This window comes from Oncorhynchus mykiss, chromosome 1, assembly GCF_013265735.2.
Source record: "Oncorhynchus mykiss isolate Arlee chromosome 1, USDA_OmykA_1.1, whole genome shotgun sequence".
NCBI lineage: Eukaryota > Metazoa > Chordata > Actinopteri > Salmoniformes > Salmonidae > Oncorhynchus > Oncorhynchus mykiss.
This window is the reverse complement of record NC_048565.1, coordinates 79148929-79166838: the sequence shown is the minus strand read 5'-3', so window position 1 is coordinate 79166838 and position 17910 is coordinate 79148929. Positions and strand designations below refer to the sequence as shown.

The 17910-nt window shown below is 46.9% G+C and overlaps 1 protein-coding gene across 5 annotated transcripts in view; it reads right to left on the bottom strand.

The window, feature by feature from the left end:
- LOC110530085 (girdin) overlaps positions 1-17910 on the bottom strand; it is an 80596-nt gene that overhangs the window by 40562 nt on the left and 22124 nt on the right. For all 5 annotated transcript variants that reach the window (XM_036986199.1, XM_036986194.1, XM_036986209.1 and 2 more), the window contains exon 4: positions 3999-4068. In XM_036986199.1, coding sequence (XP_036842094.1) covers positions 3999-4068 — 70 coding nt within the window. The remainder of the gene's footprint in view (positions 1-3998; positions 4069-17910) is intronic.

Below are 17910 nucleotides of genomic sequence, written 5' to 3'. Positions count from 1 at the left end.
AGTGACGGGAACCAACTCAGCCAAGAGACAACAACTTCTCACTGCGACATTTAAGCCCTTTGCTGCAGAATCAGACCGGGCTGAAGCCATCACCAAATCTATTGGGATGTTTATCGCTGCAGACATGAGGCCATACATACGCTGTAGTGGAAAACAAAGGGTTTCAACATATGGTGAAAGTGCTTGAGTCACGCTATGAAATCCCCTGCCGCACCCACCTCAGTATGAAGATCTTACCAGATCTTTATGAACAGGAAAATATCAGAATTGTCGACTAATTATCCAAGTCACCCTCTGTTGCCCTCACCACAGACGGGTGGTCCTCCAGGGCAACGGAAAGCTACGTGACTGTGACTGCTCACTACACCACAGAGGAGTGGACCTCCAGGGCAACAGAAAGCTATGTGACTGTGACTGCTCACTACACCACAGAGGAGTGGACCTCCAGGGTAACGGAAAGCTACGTGACTGTGACTGCTCACTACACCACAAAGGAGTGGACCTCCAGGGTAACGGAAAGCTACGTGACTGTGACTGCTCACTACACCACAGAGGAGTGGACCTCCAGGGTAACAGAAAGCTACATGACTGTGACTGCTCACTACACCACAGAGGAGTGGACCTCCAGGGCAACAGAAAGCTACGTGACTGTGACTGCTCACTACACCACAGAGGAGTGGACCTCCAGGGTAACGGAAAGCTACGTGACTGTGACTGCTCACTACACCACAGAGGAGTGGACCTCCAGGGTAACAGAAAGCTACGTGACTGTGACTGCTCACTACACCACAGAGGAGTGGACCTCCAGGGTAACAGAAAGCTACGTGACTGTGACTGCTCACTACACCACAGAGGAGTGGACCTCCAGGGTAACGGAAAGCTACGTGACTGTGACTGCTCACTACACCACAGAGGAGTGGACCTCCAGGGTAACAGAAAGCTACGTGACTGTGACTGCTCACTACACCACAGAGGAGTGGACCTCCAGGGTAACGGAAAGCTACGTGACTGTGACTGCTCACTACACCACAGAGGAGTGGACCTCCAGGGTAACGGAAAGCTACGTGACTGTGACTGCTCACTACACCACAGAGGAGTGGACCTCTGTCTGTTCAAGTCCCTGTCTGTTCAAGTCCCTGTCCGTTCAAGTCCCTGTCTGTTCAAGTCCCTATCTGTTCAAGTCCCTGTCTGTTCAAGTCCCTATCTGTTCAAGTCCCTGTCCGTTCAAGTCCCTGTCTGTTCAAGTCCCTGTCCGTTCAAGTCCCTGTCTGTTCAAGTCCCTGTCCGTTCAAGTCCCTGTCTGTTCAAGTCCCTGTCCGTTCAAGTCCCTGTCTGTTCAAGTCCCTGTCCGTTCAAGTCCCTGTCTGTTCAAGTCCCTATCTGTTCAAGTCCCTGTCTCACCTAGAACCTGCCCTACACCGGAGGACATTCATTGATCTCACCACTGAGATTGTGGCCACTGAAGAGGTAAAGAAAATAATAAGAGTGAATTACGTGTTTAATAATATACTGCAGTCTAATCTTAGTCTATGCTATTGTTATTAGAATCATTCATTTTTTATTTGGAATAATAATGGCTTTTATTAAATATTATTGCCACAATTATAGTTCTATGAAATATGAAAATAAATAATTAGTTAAATAGATCAAGTAATTTTTTCTGCAGGGTCAAGACACAGAGCCAACAGGAGCAGACTCAGAGGCATCTCCTCCACAAAATAATTCAGCCATTAAGGAGCTTTTCGGGGAGACCTTTGCGAGTAAGGACACAGGCAAGACGTTTGCCAACACCATCAAAGAGGATGTGGAATCCTACAAGGCAGCAAGCAGCGTTCCAGTGGATGGTGATCCACTAGCATGGTGGAAAAGCAATGAGTGTAAATACCCTCACATTGTCATGGTGGCAAGATGCTACCTGGCTGTGCCTGGCACTTCAGTTCCGAGTGAGGCAGGAGACAAAGTGACTGTAAAGAGGTCTCCCCTCTCCCCAGACAATGTAGACATCCTCATCTTTTAGAAAAGTAATGTGAAGTTATAAGATCAGGTCTGTTTTTCCTTTCTTTCTTTTTTTACTTGTTTCTGATGAAGTGGACACGGGCTATTTTTTCATTCACTATTGTCCAAAGGAAGCAGGTATCATGCCTCATATTGCACTTTAATTTAACAATTGAGTATTTAATATTTTATTTGAATATTTTATTTCAACATTGAAAAGTTCCTTGCTTTAAGTGTTCTTTAAGTAATAAATGGAAAGCAAAGTTAAACGTCTCCTTTTTTTTTTGCTGATCCGAAAAATGATCCGATCCGTGACTCAAAACCGTGATCCGATCCGAGAGTTGTGTGCTCCGTTGCACCACTATTTGTCACCTAAAACCCTCAAACTTTTACAGATTGAGAGCATCTCACCGCCTGGTACGTCAACTGCACTGCCCACAACAGCAAGGCTCTCCAGAGGGTGTTGCGGTCTGCACAACGCATCACCGGGGGCAAACTACCTGCCCTCCAGAACACCTACACCACCCGATGTCACAGGAAGGCCATAAAGATCATCAAGGACAACAACCACCCGAGCCACTGCCTGTTCACCCCGCTATCATCCATAAGGAGAGGTAAGTACAGGTGCATCAAAGCTGGGACCGAGAGACTGAAAAACAGCTTCCATTTCAAGGCCATCAGACTGTTAAACAGCCATCACTAGCACAGAGAGACTGCTGCCTACATACAGACTTGAAATCATTGGCCACTTTAATTAATGGAACACTAGTCACTTTATTAATGCCACTTTAATAATGTTTACATATCTTGCATTACTCATCTCATATGTATATAACATATTTTATATCATCTATTGCATCTTGCCTATGCCACTCTGTCATTGCTCATCCATATAATTCTATGTATATATTCTTATTCCATTCCTTTACTTAGATTTGTGTATCAGGTAGTTGTTGTGGAATTGTTAGATTACACATTAGATATTACTGCACTGTCGGAACATTATCATCTGCTAACCATATATATGTGACCAATAAAATTTGATTTGAAATAAAACAAATCATGTGTTTCCTAAATCCAAATATGTTGACAACACAATCAATGGCTGGTTTTATCTTAGTTTCACATGACTATCCAATAACCCAATATCTTACCATGAAGAGAACAGAGCGATTCTAGCTGGTGGAAAGGACATCTGCCCACAAGGACGAGGAAAACTGATTTCAAGATGAAGCAACAGACCTACATGATGTGTGGTGCATAATAATGAAGTTCTAAAGGGTTCACATTATGTAGGAGTCTACACTGTAGGAGTCTACACTGCAGGAGTCTACACTGCAGGAGTCTACACTGCAGGAGTCTACACTGCAGGAGTCTACACTGCAGGAGTCTACACTGTAGGAGTCTACACTGCAGGAGTCTACACTGCAGGAGTCTACACTGCAGGAGTCTACACTGCAGGAGTCTACACTGTAGGAGTCTACACTGTAGGAGTCTACACTGCAGGAGTCTACACTGCAGGAGTCTACACTGCAGGAGTCTACACTGCAGGAGTCTACACTGCAGGAGTCTACCCTGCAGGAGTCTACACTGCAGGAGTCTACACTGTAGGAGTCTACACTGTAGGGGTCTACACTGCAGGGGTCTACACTGTAGGAGTCTACACTGTAGGAGTCTACACTGCAGGAGTCTACACTGCAGGAGTCTACACTGTAGGGGTCTACACTGTAGGGGTCTACACTGTAGGGGTCTACACTGTAGGAGTCTACACTGTAGGAGTCTACACTGCAGGAGTCTACACTGCAGGAGTCTACACTGCAGGAGTCTACACTGCAGGAGTCTACACTGTAGGAGTCTACACTGCAGGAGTCTACACTGCAGGAGTCTACACTGTATTCTAATACAGGACACTAACATCCTCAGTGAGAAGATGGAATATTTCCCCACTGAACTCCCAGTGTAACAGTGTGCATTGTTGGCAGGTCAGTCAGATGAAGACGTACCACTGAGAGGGTTCCTGCCCAGCACCAGCACGTTGGGGAGAGGCATCATCACCAGCTGCTGGAGGGTCTCCTGGAGGAACACATCAAAAATACTTATTATTACAGTATTAGTTGTTATTACAGTTCGAGTTGGGTTAAATGCGGAAGACACATTTCAGTTGAATACATTCAGTTGTACAACTGACTAGGTATCCCCCTTTCCCTTATTACAGTATGAGTTGTTATTAGCGTATGAGTTACTACAGTAAGTATGTGTTGTTATTACAGTATCAGTTACTACAGTATGAGTTGTTATTACAGTATGAGTTGTTATTACCGTATGAGTTATTACAGTATGAGTTGTTATTACAGTATGAGTTGTTATTACCGTATGAGTTACTACAGTAACTATGAGTTGTTATTACAGTATGAGTTGTTATTACAGTATGAGTTACTACAGTACAGTATGAGTTGTTATTACCATATGAGTTGTTATTACCATGAGTTGTTATTACCGTATGAGTTACTACAATACAGTATGAGTTGTTATTACCGTATGAGTTACTATAGTAAGTATGAGTTGTTATTACAGTATGCGTTACTACAGTACAGTATGAGTTGTTATTACAGTATGAGTTGTTATTAACGTATGAGTTGTTATTACAGTATGAGTTACTACAGTACAGTATGAGTTGTTATTACAGTATTAGTTACTACAGTAACTATGAGTTGTTATTACAGTATGAGTTACTACAATACAGTATGAGTTGTTATTACCGTATGAGTTACTATAGTAAGTATGAGTTGTTATTACAGTATGCGTTACTACAGTACAGTATGAGTTGTTATTACAGTATGAGTTGTTATTAACGTATGAGTTGTTATTACAGTATGAGTTACTACAGTACAGTATGAGTTGTTATTACAGTATTAGTTACTACAGTATGAGTTGTTACAGCTTGAGTTGTTATTAAAGTAAGAGTTGTTACAGTAAGAGTTATTACAGTAAGAGTTGTTGCAATGTGACTTGTTATTACAGTAGTAGTTATTATTACAGATGTTCACAGGATGTTATATATCCTGAAAAAAAGTGTACATATTGTTTTCAATGACCATCAGAATGAGTAGTGATTGCATAAGAAGACGGAGACGCCATCTTTAAAAGGACCACTGCAGAACCATGCATGAATACTTTCCCCTCTCCTTCCACAATGCGATAGCTAAGCCAGAGAGTTTCAGGGAAGCCGTTTACTCTGAAGCGACGGTACAGACAGAGGAATGCCCAGTGGGGATGTTATATAAAGAGTATCAATTTGTGAAACCAATAGACAAAGCAAGGGTCTCATGTAGCATCGTTTGATGATATCACCCGTCCTGTGTGTGTGTGTGTTGAATGTGCAACAACAAGGTTTTCATATGGCCATCATAAAAACAGGATGCCCATCAAAACGCACACTTTAAAGCTCACACACAAGAAGGCACATACAGAAACCAGGCACACACCGTCACACCATCAGCAGAAACCTTGTCATCAGCTGACTAGTAAAGCTGCTTATCCCCTGCTCCTCCTAGTTCAGCACACCACCATGCTGCTGCTGGTACTCTGACAGACAGGCAGTCATGCTGACTGATTGATTCTCCACGGTCTTCATCTATTATGTCAAAAGCCAAGTACTCACTAAACGAGGGAGAACTGTCATTAAACAGCTTTAAATATTGATTCAGTCATTTAGAAGTCTGTTGGACTGGTATGAGACTAGTGGGCAGTGCTGGTTTGACCCACTGCCCTAGGGCCTGTCTCTAATCTCTAACAGACTGCCGGACTGACTGGCTGTTTGGAACAGAACTAAGGCCTTTGATAATGACCTTGCTTACTGTGTATGGATAGCAATTTAAGCCTGTGTTGGGCCTTGGGCCAAAGAACTCCAACCCAAAGTAACCATTAAATTCTATGTGGGGCGGTGGCCTGACATCTGTCCAGCTCACATTACGTCCGGAGAGCTTGGGTTGGTGCATCTGTGTCTAACGATTAAACTAACCCCAAGATACTGGACTAGGGCCTATATCAGAGAACACGCCCGAAATATGTTCAATGTTGAAATATTTCTCCAACTACCTGTCATAACATTTAGAAACATACATCTAGTGAATCTTAATTTGCGTCCTCTTCTGAGACTTCTGTGGTCAAATTGAAAGAGTCGTTTTTCAAGTATAAAAGACGAGGGCTATTATCTTCAATATTTAATGTTCACCGAGGCAAACTCCACATAGACATTTTAAAGAGGGTTACATGGGGCCTATGTACTATTCACTCTGATGCAATGAAAAATAAGTGTATTGTTATTTAACACCTCATGGTGAAGGATAATAAACCCTTTCAGTTTGGTTTTTTATTGCCAGAAGGTACACAATGCTTTTGTAACACATTGCTACCACTGGTATCAAGGCAAAAGAGGGGAAATGATTATGTCTACTGGTCATATCAGGCTGTTAATAAGCTTGTCTCTGTTCAGAGAGATGTACGGTCGTAGACGTTCATATGACGTGTATGACATGACAGGAGGAAGAACAGACACGCGTGGACAAAAAAAGGATGATGCCTGTCACACTAGCCCAGAGACAGGATGTCAGAATGTTCTCAAGGTCATTCGTTTCCTGGGGTTACACAAAGAGAATTTGCCATGGTTGCCATGGTTTTATGTGTCAGTCAGGATAAGAGCGTCAGTGTGAACGAGCTGCAGCTCTGCTGTGCTGGTGAAAGGTGGGAGGAGGATTATATGGCTAACCCCACAGGAAGGGAGTACCTTCACATTTGTCCATGCTTCCAGAACAGAATAGATTGAGTAGAATAGCATGTGATTTCTCATCATTAAATGCTATCCCACCTAAATGCATTTTAAAGTGAGAAGCACAGAACACCCATGTGGCCTAAGGTGCTGACTGCTGAGTCAGACCCCAAGACAGCAACTGTGGCCTTGGGTAGTTAGGAACCTACAGAGTGACAAATACAAACACTCTTTTTTCTCGACTACACACAACACCTGCCCCTTTTCTAGCTGCTGCCTCCCCCTCACTGACTGACACACACACACACACACACACACACACACACACACCCACCCCTGTCTCTCTCGGCGGCAGGCATGTTTGCAGTACGAGCACATAGCACAGTCAGGCACTGCGTCAAAAGCCTGAGTAATCTTTACCCAGTCTACCCACAGCACATGCTCTCAATGTCACCCTCTCTCTATTTGGGTTAAGAATCTCCTATTTCATGGAGGGAAAACACAGGGAATGGAAAGCCTCATATTCAAGATATAGGATATCAAGCGTATTCCTGTTTGATGGATCATGAAAATGTGAATTTCATGCACATCTCACAATCTTTAAATCCCCTGTCTGCTTGAAGTGGGGGGTTGAATTCTATGTAAAGGAGAAGGGGGAAGCGTGTACAGATTGGCCAATGATAAACTCCATGATGTTTCATTATGGATGCTTGACTAGGCAAAACAAACAAACAGCCTAGGGCTAACTGCTGAATCACAGAGCCTGAATCAATGCTAAAACCCGGTTTGCATATTAAAATAAGTGTTTGTCTGTTAAAATATGGAGTTTGGATTAGTCCATGCTAACTGGAGTTTACAGCCCAATCTGTCATGCATAAAACATAAAACAGTCAGGAATGGGAACCACACTGTGGGGTGTTATGTTGATCTGATATAATGAGAATGGGGTGGCAGAAATACTGCAGCGCTTTGAAATTGAAAAGCCTCCCTATCATCCGGAGTGGCAGAATGCCTGGCAATATTCATGATGAGAAAATAATCCATCTGTAAAACAGTTCAGCAGATGTGTCAGTGGAGAGAGAGAGGTGAATAGATTACACTTCCTGTTCACACGGTCTACTCTTGAATTATTGATCAGCTCCGAGTTCATTGCGCTTCAAAACTGGGTCACGTTACAATCAGAGGTCTGTTACTGGAGTTTCAGTTCTCTAGTACCATGTTGCTCAGACCAAACCTTCATTCTCTAGTACCCATGTTGCTCAGACCAAACCTTAATTCTCTAGTACCCATGTTGCTCAGACCAAACCTTCATTCTCTAGTACCATGTTGCTCAGACCAAACCTTCATTCTCTAGTACCCATGTTGCTCAGACCAAACCTTCATTATCTAGTACCATGTTGCTCAGACCAAATCTTCATTATCTAGTACCATGTTGCTCAGACCAAACCTTCCTTCTCTAGTACCATGTTGCTCAGACCGAACCTTCATTCTCTAGTACCATGTTGCTCAGACCAAACCTTCCTTCTCTAGTACCATGTTGCTCAGACCAAACCTTCCTTCTCTAGTACCATGTTGCTCAGACCAAACCTTCAGTCTCTAGTACCATGTTGCTCAGACCAAACCTTCATTATCTAGTACCATGTTGCTCAGACCAAACCTTCCTTCTCTAGTACCATGTTGCTCAGACCAAACCTTTATTCTCTAGTACCATGTTGCTCAGACCAAACCTTCATTCTCTAGTACCATGTTGCTCAGACCAAACCTTCATTCTCTAGTACCATGTTGCTCAGACCAAACCTTCCTTCTCTAGTACCATGTTGCTCAGACCAAACCTTCATTCTCTAGTACCATGTTGCTCAGACCAAACCTTCATTATCTAGTACCATGTTGCTCAGACCAAACCTTCATTATCTAGTACCATGTTGCTCAGACCAAACCTTCATTCTCTAGTACCATGTTGCTCAGACCAAACCTTCATTCTCTAGTACCATGTTGCTCAGCTCAAACAGTGTTTTCACACAGTGCATCAAAACATAACTAATTTATGCGATAACATGGTGTTAACAAAAGGAGTTGCTCAAAACATCCACAACCCTCATTATGCCAGAATGTGAATCCTCCTGACATGCTATGCTAACTATACTGAAAAAATGTATAAAATGCAACATGCGACAATTTCAAAATAAGCTTTTTGTGTATGTGGAACATTTCTGGGATCTTTTATTTCAGCTCATGAAACATGGGACCAACACCTTACATGTTGTGTTTATATTTCTGTTCAGTGTACATTTACATTTTAGTCACTTAGCAGATGCTTACATGAGCGATTTAAAGGAGCAATAAGGGTTTAGTTCCTTGTTCAAGGGCACAGACAGAGTTTCCACCTAGTCGGCTTGGAGATTAAAACCAGCAAACTTTTGGTTAGGCAAGGGGAAATGGAATACCTAGTCAGTTGCAAAACCCAAGCTGGTGTGGCTTAAATCGATGTCCACATCATCAGCGCCCAGGGAGCGGTTGTTGTTGGGAGTTAACTGCCTTGCTCAAGGGCAGAAAAATAAACAAATCCCCCAACGCTAGGCAACCTGCCCCAACCCTCCCAACGTTAGATGACCTGCCCCAACCCCCCCAACGTTAGATGACCTGCCCCAACCCCCGCAAAATTAGGTTACCTGCCCCAACCCTCCCAACGTTAGATGACCTGCCCCAACCCTCCCAACGTTAGATGACCTGCCCCAACCCCCGCAACGTTAGGTTACCTGCCCCAACCCTAGGTAACCTGCTCCACCCCCCCAACGTTAGGTTACCTGCCCCAATCCTCCCAACGTTAGGTTACCTGCCCCAACCCCATCAACGCTAGGCTACCTGCCCCAACCCCCCCAACGCTAGGCAACCTGCTCCAACAACGTTAGGCAAACTGCCCCAACCCCCACAACGTTAGGTTACCAACCCCCTCAATGCTAGGCAACCTGCCCCAACGCTAGGCTACCTGCCCCAACCCCCCAACGCTAGGCAACCTGCCCCAACCCCCCAACGCTAGGCTACCTGCCCCAACCCCCCCAACGTTAGGTTACGTCGCCCAACCCCCCCAACGCTAGGCAACCTGCCCCAACCACCCCAACATTAGGTTACCTTGCCCAACCCCCCCAACGCTAGGCAACCTGCCCCAACCCCCCAACACTAGGCAACCTGCCCCAACCCCCCAATGCTGGGCAACCTGCCCCAACCCCCCAACGCTAGGCAACCTGCTCCAACCCCCCAATGCTAGGCAACCTGCCCCAACCCCCCAACGCTAGGCAACCTGCCCCAACCCCCCAATGCTAGGCAACCTGCCCCAACCCCCCAACGCTAGGCAACCTGCCCCAACCCCCCAATGCTAGGCAACCTGCCCCAACCCCCAAATGCTGGGCAACCTGCCCCAACCCCAGGCAACCTGCTCCAACCCCCCAATGTTAGGCAACCTGCCCCAACGCTAGGCTACCTGCCCCAACCCCCCCAACGCTAGGCAACCTGCCCCAACCCCCCAACGCTAGGCTACCTGCCCCAACCCCCCCAACGTTAGGTTACCTCACCCAACCCCCCCAACGCTAGGCAACCTGCCCCAACGTTAGGTTATCTTGCCCAACGCCCCCAACGCTAGGCAACCTGCCCCAACCCCCCAACGCTAGGCAACCTGCCCCAACCCCCCAATGCTAGGCAGCCTTCCCCAACCCCCCAACGCTAGGCAGCCTGCCCCAACCCCCCCAACGCTAGGCAACCTGCCCTAACCCCCCCAACGTTAGGCTACCTGCCCCAACCCCCTCAACGTTAGGCTACCTGCCCCAACCCCCCAACGTTAGGTTACCTGCCCCAACCCCCCCAATCCTGCCCCAACGCCCCCAATGTTAGGTTACCTGCCCCAACCCCCCCAACGTTAGGTTACCTGCCCCAACCCCCCCAACGGTAGGTTACCTGCCCCAAGCCCCCCAACATTAGGTTACCTGCCCCAACCCCCCCCTCCAACGTTAGGTTACCTGCCCCAACCCCCCCCCCACGTTAGGTTACCTGCCCCAACGTTAGGTTACCTGCCCCAACCCCCCAATGAGGGGGGGGTTAACGTTACCTGCCCCAACGTTAGGTTACCTGCCCCAACCCCCCCAATGTTAGGTTACCTGCCCCAACGCTCTTACCCTAGTTAGCCAGGTAGCCTAGAGGCTACTTTTTCCTGATAGACTAGGCCCTACTTTCTTTTTAAAGTATCTGTGACCAATAGATGCATATCTGTATTCCCAGTCATGTGAAATCCATAGATTTGCTTATGAGACAGTGTGCTCTGCTGACACAATAAAACTGCTTGCTGACATCTTCTGTCCTGCTGATTTACCTTTCTAATACAGTTGCTGCCATATGCTTTAAGATGCTAACAGACAGTAAGCAACCAAGGTCTCTCATTGATTTCAATGAGTAGGGCGGCAAAACGCAAGCAGTTTTGCAAGCTCCACGGTTCGTGGTGCTCGCTCTGCTAGCTCGGCGCTCGGGGCACCAAAAGATGCATGGTTGACCAATGAGCATTCTTCATCTTGTCAACCAATCAAACAATGTTTTAATGACAACATTCGAGCTGACAACAACCGGGACTCCTGGTCTCACAGTAGGCAGATTTTCTCATGGTTCAATTGCCATTTAGCGTGGCCCGATCAGCACTTTAATGCTGATCTACCTACTCCCTTTTCTTCCTCAGCGGGGCTGGACTGGGCTGGGCATCAACACAGTGTGCCCTGGCTGTGTGGAACCCCAGCCCCAGGAACCAGCTGTAGGAAGGGATGGAAGGAGAGAGGGAGGAGACTGCTGTGTTTTTGTCACTGTCTGTCTAAGCAGCTCACTACCCCCAACTCCCCAGGTTCCACTACCAGCACCACTCAAACAGGGGTGCAATTGTGCAGCAGAGTGAGAGTGCGCCTGTGTGTGTTGGAGAGGAGGAAGAGAAGAGGGGGAAGATGGTTGCTTGCTTGCTTAAGAACTTGGAATGCTTGAATCACAAGCATTCTGAATTAGCACTCAGAGTTGGTTACCATAGCAACGACAACAGGGTTTATTCTCCCCAGCCGGGTGAATCTTCGCTGGGTGTCTCTCTCGTTCGCACACATGTGCGTATGCACACACTTCTGGGCATAGCACTGCAGACTTCAATCCTCTACTGTACAGTACAAACATGCTGTGAATGTGAATCTGCAGACGGGCTTAAGCTGTTCAGATAGCAGAAGAAGACACACAGAGCGGGGAAAGAGAGAGAGTGGGGAAAGAGCGGGAGAGCGGGGAAAGAGAGAGAGTGGGGAAAGAGGGGGAGAGCGGGGAAAGAGAGAGAGCGGGGAAAGACGGGGAGAGCGGGGAAAGAGTGGGGAAAGAGGGAGAGAGTGGGGAAAGAGGGGGAGAGCGGGGAAAGAGGGGGAGAGCGGGGAAAGAGGGGGAGAGCGGGGAAAGAGGGGGAGCTGGGAAAGAGAGAGTGGGGAAAGAGGGGGAGAGTGGGGAAAGAGGGGGAGAGTGGGGAAAGAGGGGGAGAGCGGGGAAAGAGGGGGAGAGCGGGGAAAGAGAGAGAGCGGGGAAAGACGGGGAGAGCGGGGAAAGAGGGAGAGAGTGGGGAAAGAGGGGGAGAGCGGGGAAAGAGGGGGAGAGCGGGGAAAGAGAGAGAGCGGGGAAAGACGGGGAGAGCGGGGAAAGAGGGAGAGAGTGGGGAAAGAGGCGGAGAGCGGGGAAAGAGGGGGAGAGCGGGGAAAGAGGGGGAGAGTGGGGAAAGAGGGGGAGAGTGGGGAAAGAGGGGGAGAGTGGGGAAAGGCGGGGAAAGAGGGGGAGAGCGGGGAAAGAGGGGGAGCTGGGAAAGCGGGGGAGAGCGGGGAAAGAGAGAGAGTGGGGAAAGAGGGAGAGAGCGGGGAAAGAGGGAGAGAGCGGGGAAAGAGAGAGAGAGCGGGGAAAGAGAGAGAGTGGGGAAAGAGGGAGAGAGCGGGGAAAGAGAGAGAGTGGGGAAAGAGGGGGAGAGCGGGGAAAGAGGGGGAGAGCGGGGAAAGAGGGGGAGAGCGGGGAAAGAGAGAGAGTGGGGAAAGAGGGGGAGAGCGGGGAAAGAGGGGGAGAGCGGGGAAAGAGGGGGAGAGCGGGGAAAGAGAGAGAGTGGGGAAAGAGGGAGAGAGCGGGGAAAGAGGGAGAGAGCGGGGAAAGAGGGGGAGAGCGGGGAAAGAGGGGGAGAGCGGGGAAAGAGGGGGAGAGCGGGGAAAGAGAGAGAGCGGGGAAAGAGAGAGAGTGGGGAAAGAGAGAGAGTGGGGAAAGAGAGAGAGTGGGGAAAGAGGGGGAGAGCGGGGAAAGAGAGAGAGTGGGGAAAGAGAGAGAGTGGGGAAAGAGGGAGAGAGCGGGGAAAGAGAGAGAGCGGGGAAAGAGGGAGAGAGCGGGGAAAGAGGGGGAGAGCGGGGAAAGAGGGGGAGAGCGGGGAAAGAGGGGGAGAGCGGGGAAAGAGGGGGAGAGCGGGGAAAGAGGGGGAGAGCGGGGAAAGAGAGAGTGGGGAAAGAGGGAGAGAGCGGGGAAAGAGGGGGAGAGCGGGGAAAGAGGGAGAGAGCGGGGAAAGAGGGGGAGAGCGGGGAAAGAGGGGGAGAGTGGGGAAAGAGGGGGAGAGCGGGGAAAGAGGGGGAGAGCGGGGAAAGAGGGGGAGAGCGGGGAAAGAGAGAGAGTGGGGAAAGAGGGAGAGAGCGGGGAAAGAGGGGGAGAGCGGGGAAAGAGGGGGAGAGCGGGGAAAGAGGGGGAGAGGCTGCAACTCCAGAAAGCAACACAATGGAAACAAGCTGCACCACAGCAGCCTTCCTCTTTCTCACCTGAGCACCGGCTAGTTAGTTACACACCATAGTCTCACACCACTTAACACCATGCGTGACAGATCTGTATCGTGTTAAATTAATGCAAGAAAAGATCTCCTAATGTTGAGGATTTCAAAAAAAGCAGGAGCATAATGAAAACCTTTAGACTGTATTGTAGGTCTGATTCAGAGTTGAGATAAGCCTACACAACTGAAATTATTATGTAATTGAATGAGTTCAGCGCAAAGAATTCAGAATACCTCCCAGTGTGAATAGTGACATAAAACATGGTCTCTACTGTGCCTGGTTACATCAGATCTGCTAATGTAGGTAACAATTCAATCCTGGCCCAAGGTTACTGTAATTTCCAAGAGATCATAGATTTAGTGCCGATTTGGATAAATGACAGACCTCTCATCAACGCATCCATGTAATTATGCCTGCTGTCTCATTCACTAGTAGCATCAGCTGACCAAATGACCCCAGGGGTCAGACTGTCAAGGACCTAGCCTGGTGGAGGCACCTCCACTGGCACAAGCTCAGCCCACACTCCCCTCCCGTAGGGTCTGAAACCTGCCCTGCCACTCAGAGACAGGCATCTTCTGGCAGGTGCCAACAGTGCCCCGCCCCTCTTACAAAATCAAGCTCTGTTCTCTCTACTTTAATCTAAATGAAGCTTGAAATGTGCTGCTCTTCCATGCATGCTTAATAAGACAACCTAAGTCTAAGTCTCTGAAGTGGCTATAATGTTATGAGAACACTTACTAGATAGAAATAGTGGTGTAGGTCAAGGTTCTAGAGTACCGGACTCAGGTCATTCTTGGTACACTTCTGTACTAAAGCAGGTTATGGGGATGGATCACTTACTCTCTGTCAAAAAAAGGCCTCTCTCTGTAGGGGTTTCATTTTAGCCAGCCTCTCAACTGATTATGTGAGGATCAGGATGTTGCGAAAGGGTGCAGTTTGAGTGTTAACAGAGAGAACTCCTGCCAGTTTGAGTGTTAACAGAGAGTACTCCTGCCAGTTTGAGTGTTAACAGAGAGTACTCCTGCCAGTTTGAGTGTTAACAGAGAGTACTCCTGCCAGTTTGAGTGTTAACAGAGAGTACTCCTGCCAGTTTGAGTGTTAACAGAGAGAACTCCTGCCAGTTTGAGTGTTAACAGAGAGAACTCCTGCCAGTTTGAGTGTTAACAGAGAGAACTCCTGCCAGTTTGAGTGTTAACAGAGAGTACTCCTGCCAGTTTGAGTGTTAACAGAGTACTCCTGCCAGTTTGAGTGTTAACAGAGAGAACTCCTGCCAGTTTGAGTGTTAACAGAGAGAACTCCTGCCAGTTTGAGTGTTAACAGAGAGAACTCCTGCCAGTTTGAGTGTTAACAGAGAGTACTCCTGCCAGTTTGAGTGTTAACAGAGAGAACTCCTGCCAGTTTGAGTGTTAACAGAGAGTACTCCTGCCAGTTTGAATGTTAACAGAGAGTACTTCTGCCAGTTTGAGTGTTAACAGAGTACTCCAGGCCTGCTAGAGATCTGGTGGTGCTCAACGAGGGTGGTTTGTTAGGCTATATATTAGGCTATATTAAGACAGGGGCAGTACTGATGATAGATCATACAATTATAATTTCTCTGAACACGGTGAAGTCACTGAGACCATCTATTTTTAGATGGATGAACATGATGCCATGAGCTGTAAAATCCAACTCTACTAAGCCATAAAAATCACATTGTCTATACTTTCCTACTGTCTAGACTGGTATATATATATATATATATATACACAGTGCCTTGCGAAAGTATTCGGCCCCCTTGAACTTTGCGACCTTTTGCCACATTTCAGGCTTCAAACATAAAGATATAAAACTGTATTTTTTTTGTGAAGAATCAACAACAAGTGGGACACAATCATGAAGTGGAACGACATTTATTGGATATTTCAAACTTTTTTAACAAATCAAAAACTGAAAAATTGGGCGTTCAAAATTATTCAGCCCCCTTAAGTTAATACTTTGTAGCGCCACCTTTTGCTGCGATTACAGCTGTAAGTCGCTTGGGGTATGTCTCTATCAGTTTTGCACATCGAGAGACTGACATTTTTTCCCATTCCTCCTTGCAAAACAGCTCGAGCTCAGTGAGGTTGGATGGAGAGCATTTGTGAACAGCAGTTTTCAGTTCTTTCCACAGATTCTCGATTGGATTCAGGTCTGGACTTTGACTTGGCCATTCTAACACCTGGATATGTTTATTTTTGAACCATTCCATTGTAGATTTTGCTTTATGTTTTGGATCATTGTCTTGTTGGAAGACAAATCTCCGTCCCAGTCTCAGGTCTTTTGCAGACTCCATCTGGTTTTCTTCCAGAATGGTCCTGTATTTGGCTCCATCCATCTTCCCATCAATTTTAACCATCTTCCCTGTCCCTGCTGAAGAAAAGCAGGCCCAAACCATGATGCTGCCACCACCATGTTTGACAGTGGGGATGGTGTGTTCAGCTGTGTTGCTTTTACGCCAAACATAACGTTTTGCATTGTTGCCAAAAAGTTCCATTTTAGTTTCATCTGACCAGAGCACCTTCTTCCACATGTTTGGTGTGTCTCCCAGGTGGCTTGTGGCAAACTTTAACCGACACTTTTTATGGATATCTTTAAGAAATGGCTTTCTTCTTGCCACTCTTCCATAAAGGCCAGATTTGTGCAATATATGACTGATTGTTGTCCTATGGACAGAGTCTCCCACCTCAGCTGTAGATCTCTGCAGTTCATCCAGAGTGATCATGGGCCTCTTGGCTGCATCTCTGATCAGTCTTCTCCTTGTATGAGCTGAAAGTTTAGAGGGACGGCCAGGTCTTGGTAGATTTGCAGTGGTCTGATACTCCTTCCATTTCAATATTATCGCTTGCACAGTGCTCCTTGGGATGTTTAAAGCTTGGGAAATCTTTTTGTATCCAAATCCGGCTTTAAACTTCTTCACAACAGTATCTCGGACCTGCCTGGTGTGTTCCTTGTTCTTCATGATGCTCTCTGCGCTTTTAACGGACCTCTGAGACTATCACAGTGCAGGTGCATTTATACGGAGACTTGATTACACACAGGTGGATTGTATTTATCATCATTAGTCATTTAGGTCAACATTGGATCATTCAGAGATCCTCACTGAACTTCTGGAGAGAGTTTGCTGCACTGAAAGTAAAAGGGCTGAATAATTTTGCACGCCCAATTTTTCAGTTTTTGATTTGTTAAAAAAGTTTGAAAGATCCAATAAATGTCGTTCTACTTCATGATTGTGTCCCACTTGTTGTTGATTCTTCACAAAAATAAGTTTTGTACAGTTTTATATCTTTATGTTTGAAGCCTGAAATGTGGCAAAAGGTCGCAAAGTTCAAGGGGGCCGAATACTTTCGCAAGGCACTGTATATACATACACAGGGGCTGCAGAGTAGAATCTAGCTTCAATCATATCTTTATGGCAACCCAGGACAACACTGTGAGGCCGTTGGGGATGATGCGTGCTTGCTAGCTATCGGCACAGCTCTGACATCAACCGGACATTTAGGTTTAGCATGTGAGATTAGCCTCAAGCAGGCCTACATGCCCTAATAAACTGGATTCACTCATGTTTCAGATGTTAGGGCCATGGAAGAAATCCCTTACGGATTACGAGATTCCCAAATGAAATAAATGTTGTGGATTGCCGATGAGGATGATGATTCAAAGAAAGAAAAACAACCTCCAGCTTGAAGCTTTCGCATAACAACACACATCACACACACATTCCTTTAAATCTTTCCATGATGAAGTTCAAGACAAAAACAACAACATCCACCTGAGGCTATGCTCTAGACATCTCAGCCCTCTGGCCCACAGTCTTTGTGTAGGTCTGCCAGCCTTAACCGAGAGGGGAACAGTCTCCCTGAGCCTCTAAAACAAGCTCCACTACTCTGGGGCTCAGAGTAGACACATGCAGCATTAAAGCCTCATATGTGGATGATTATTTAACATTTGGATGATAGCAAAGAGGATCTGGGCTGTGAGTGTGCCATCCCCTTTTTAATGGCTTCTAAACTGGGCATGGGGTGGGGTCACATGATGCATGAGGCTCAGTTCCCCGAGGACCAGGCCCTGTGTGTGAATGGAGCTCTGTTCCCCTTAACGCAGTGAAAACAAAACGAGCGACTGCCTTCACAACACACCCCAAAGCAAAGCAGTGCTAAACGGCGACATAACACAGGTCCACTCTTCAATTCATATCGATACTGAAAAGTGTAGGCCTATAAGTCATGTCTGTTTTTGAGCTTGACGTGATGCTACACACATGGAAAATGTTTGGCTGGCGAGAGCTCCAAA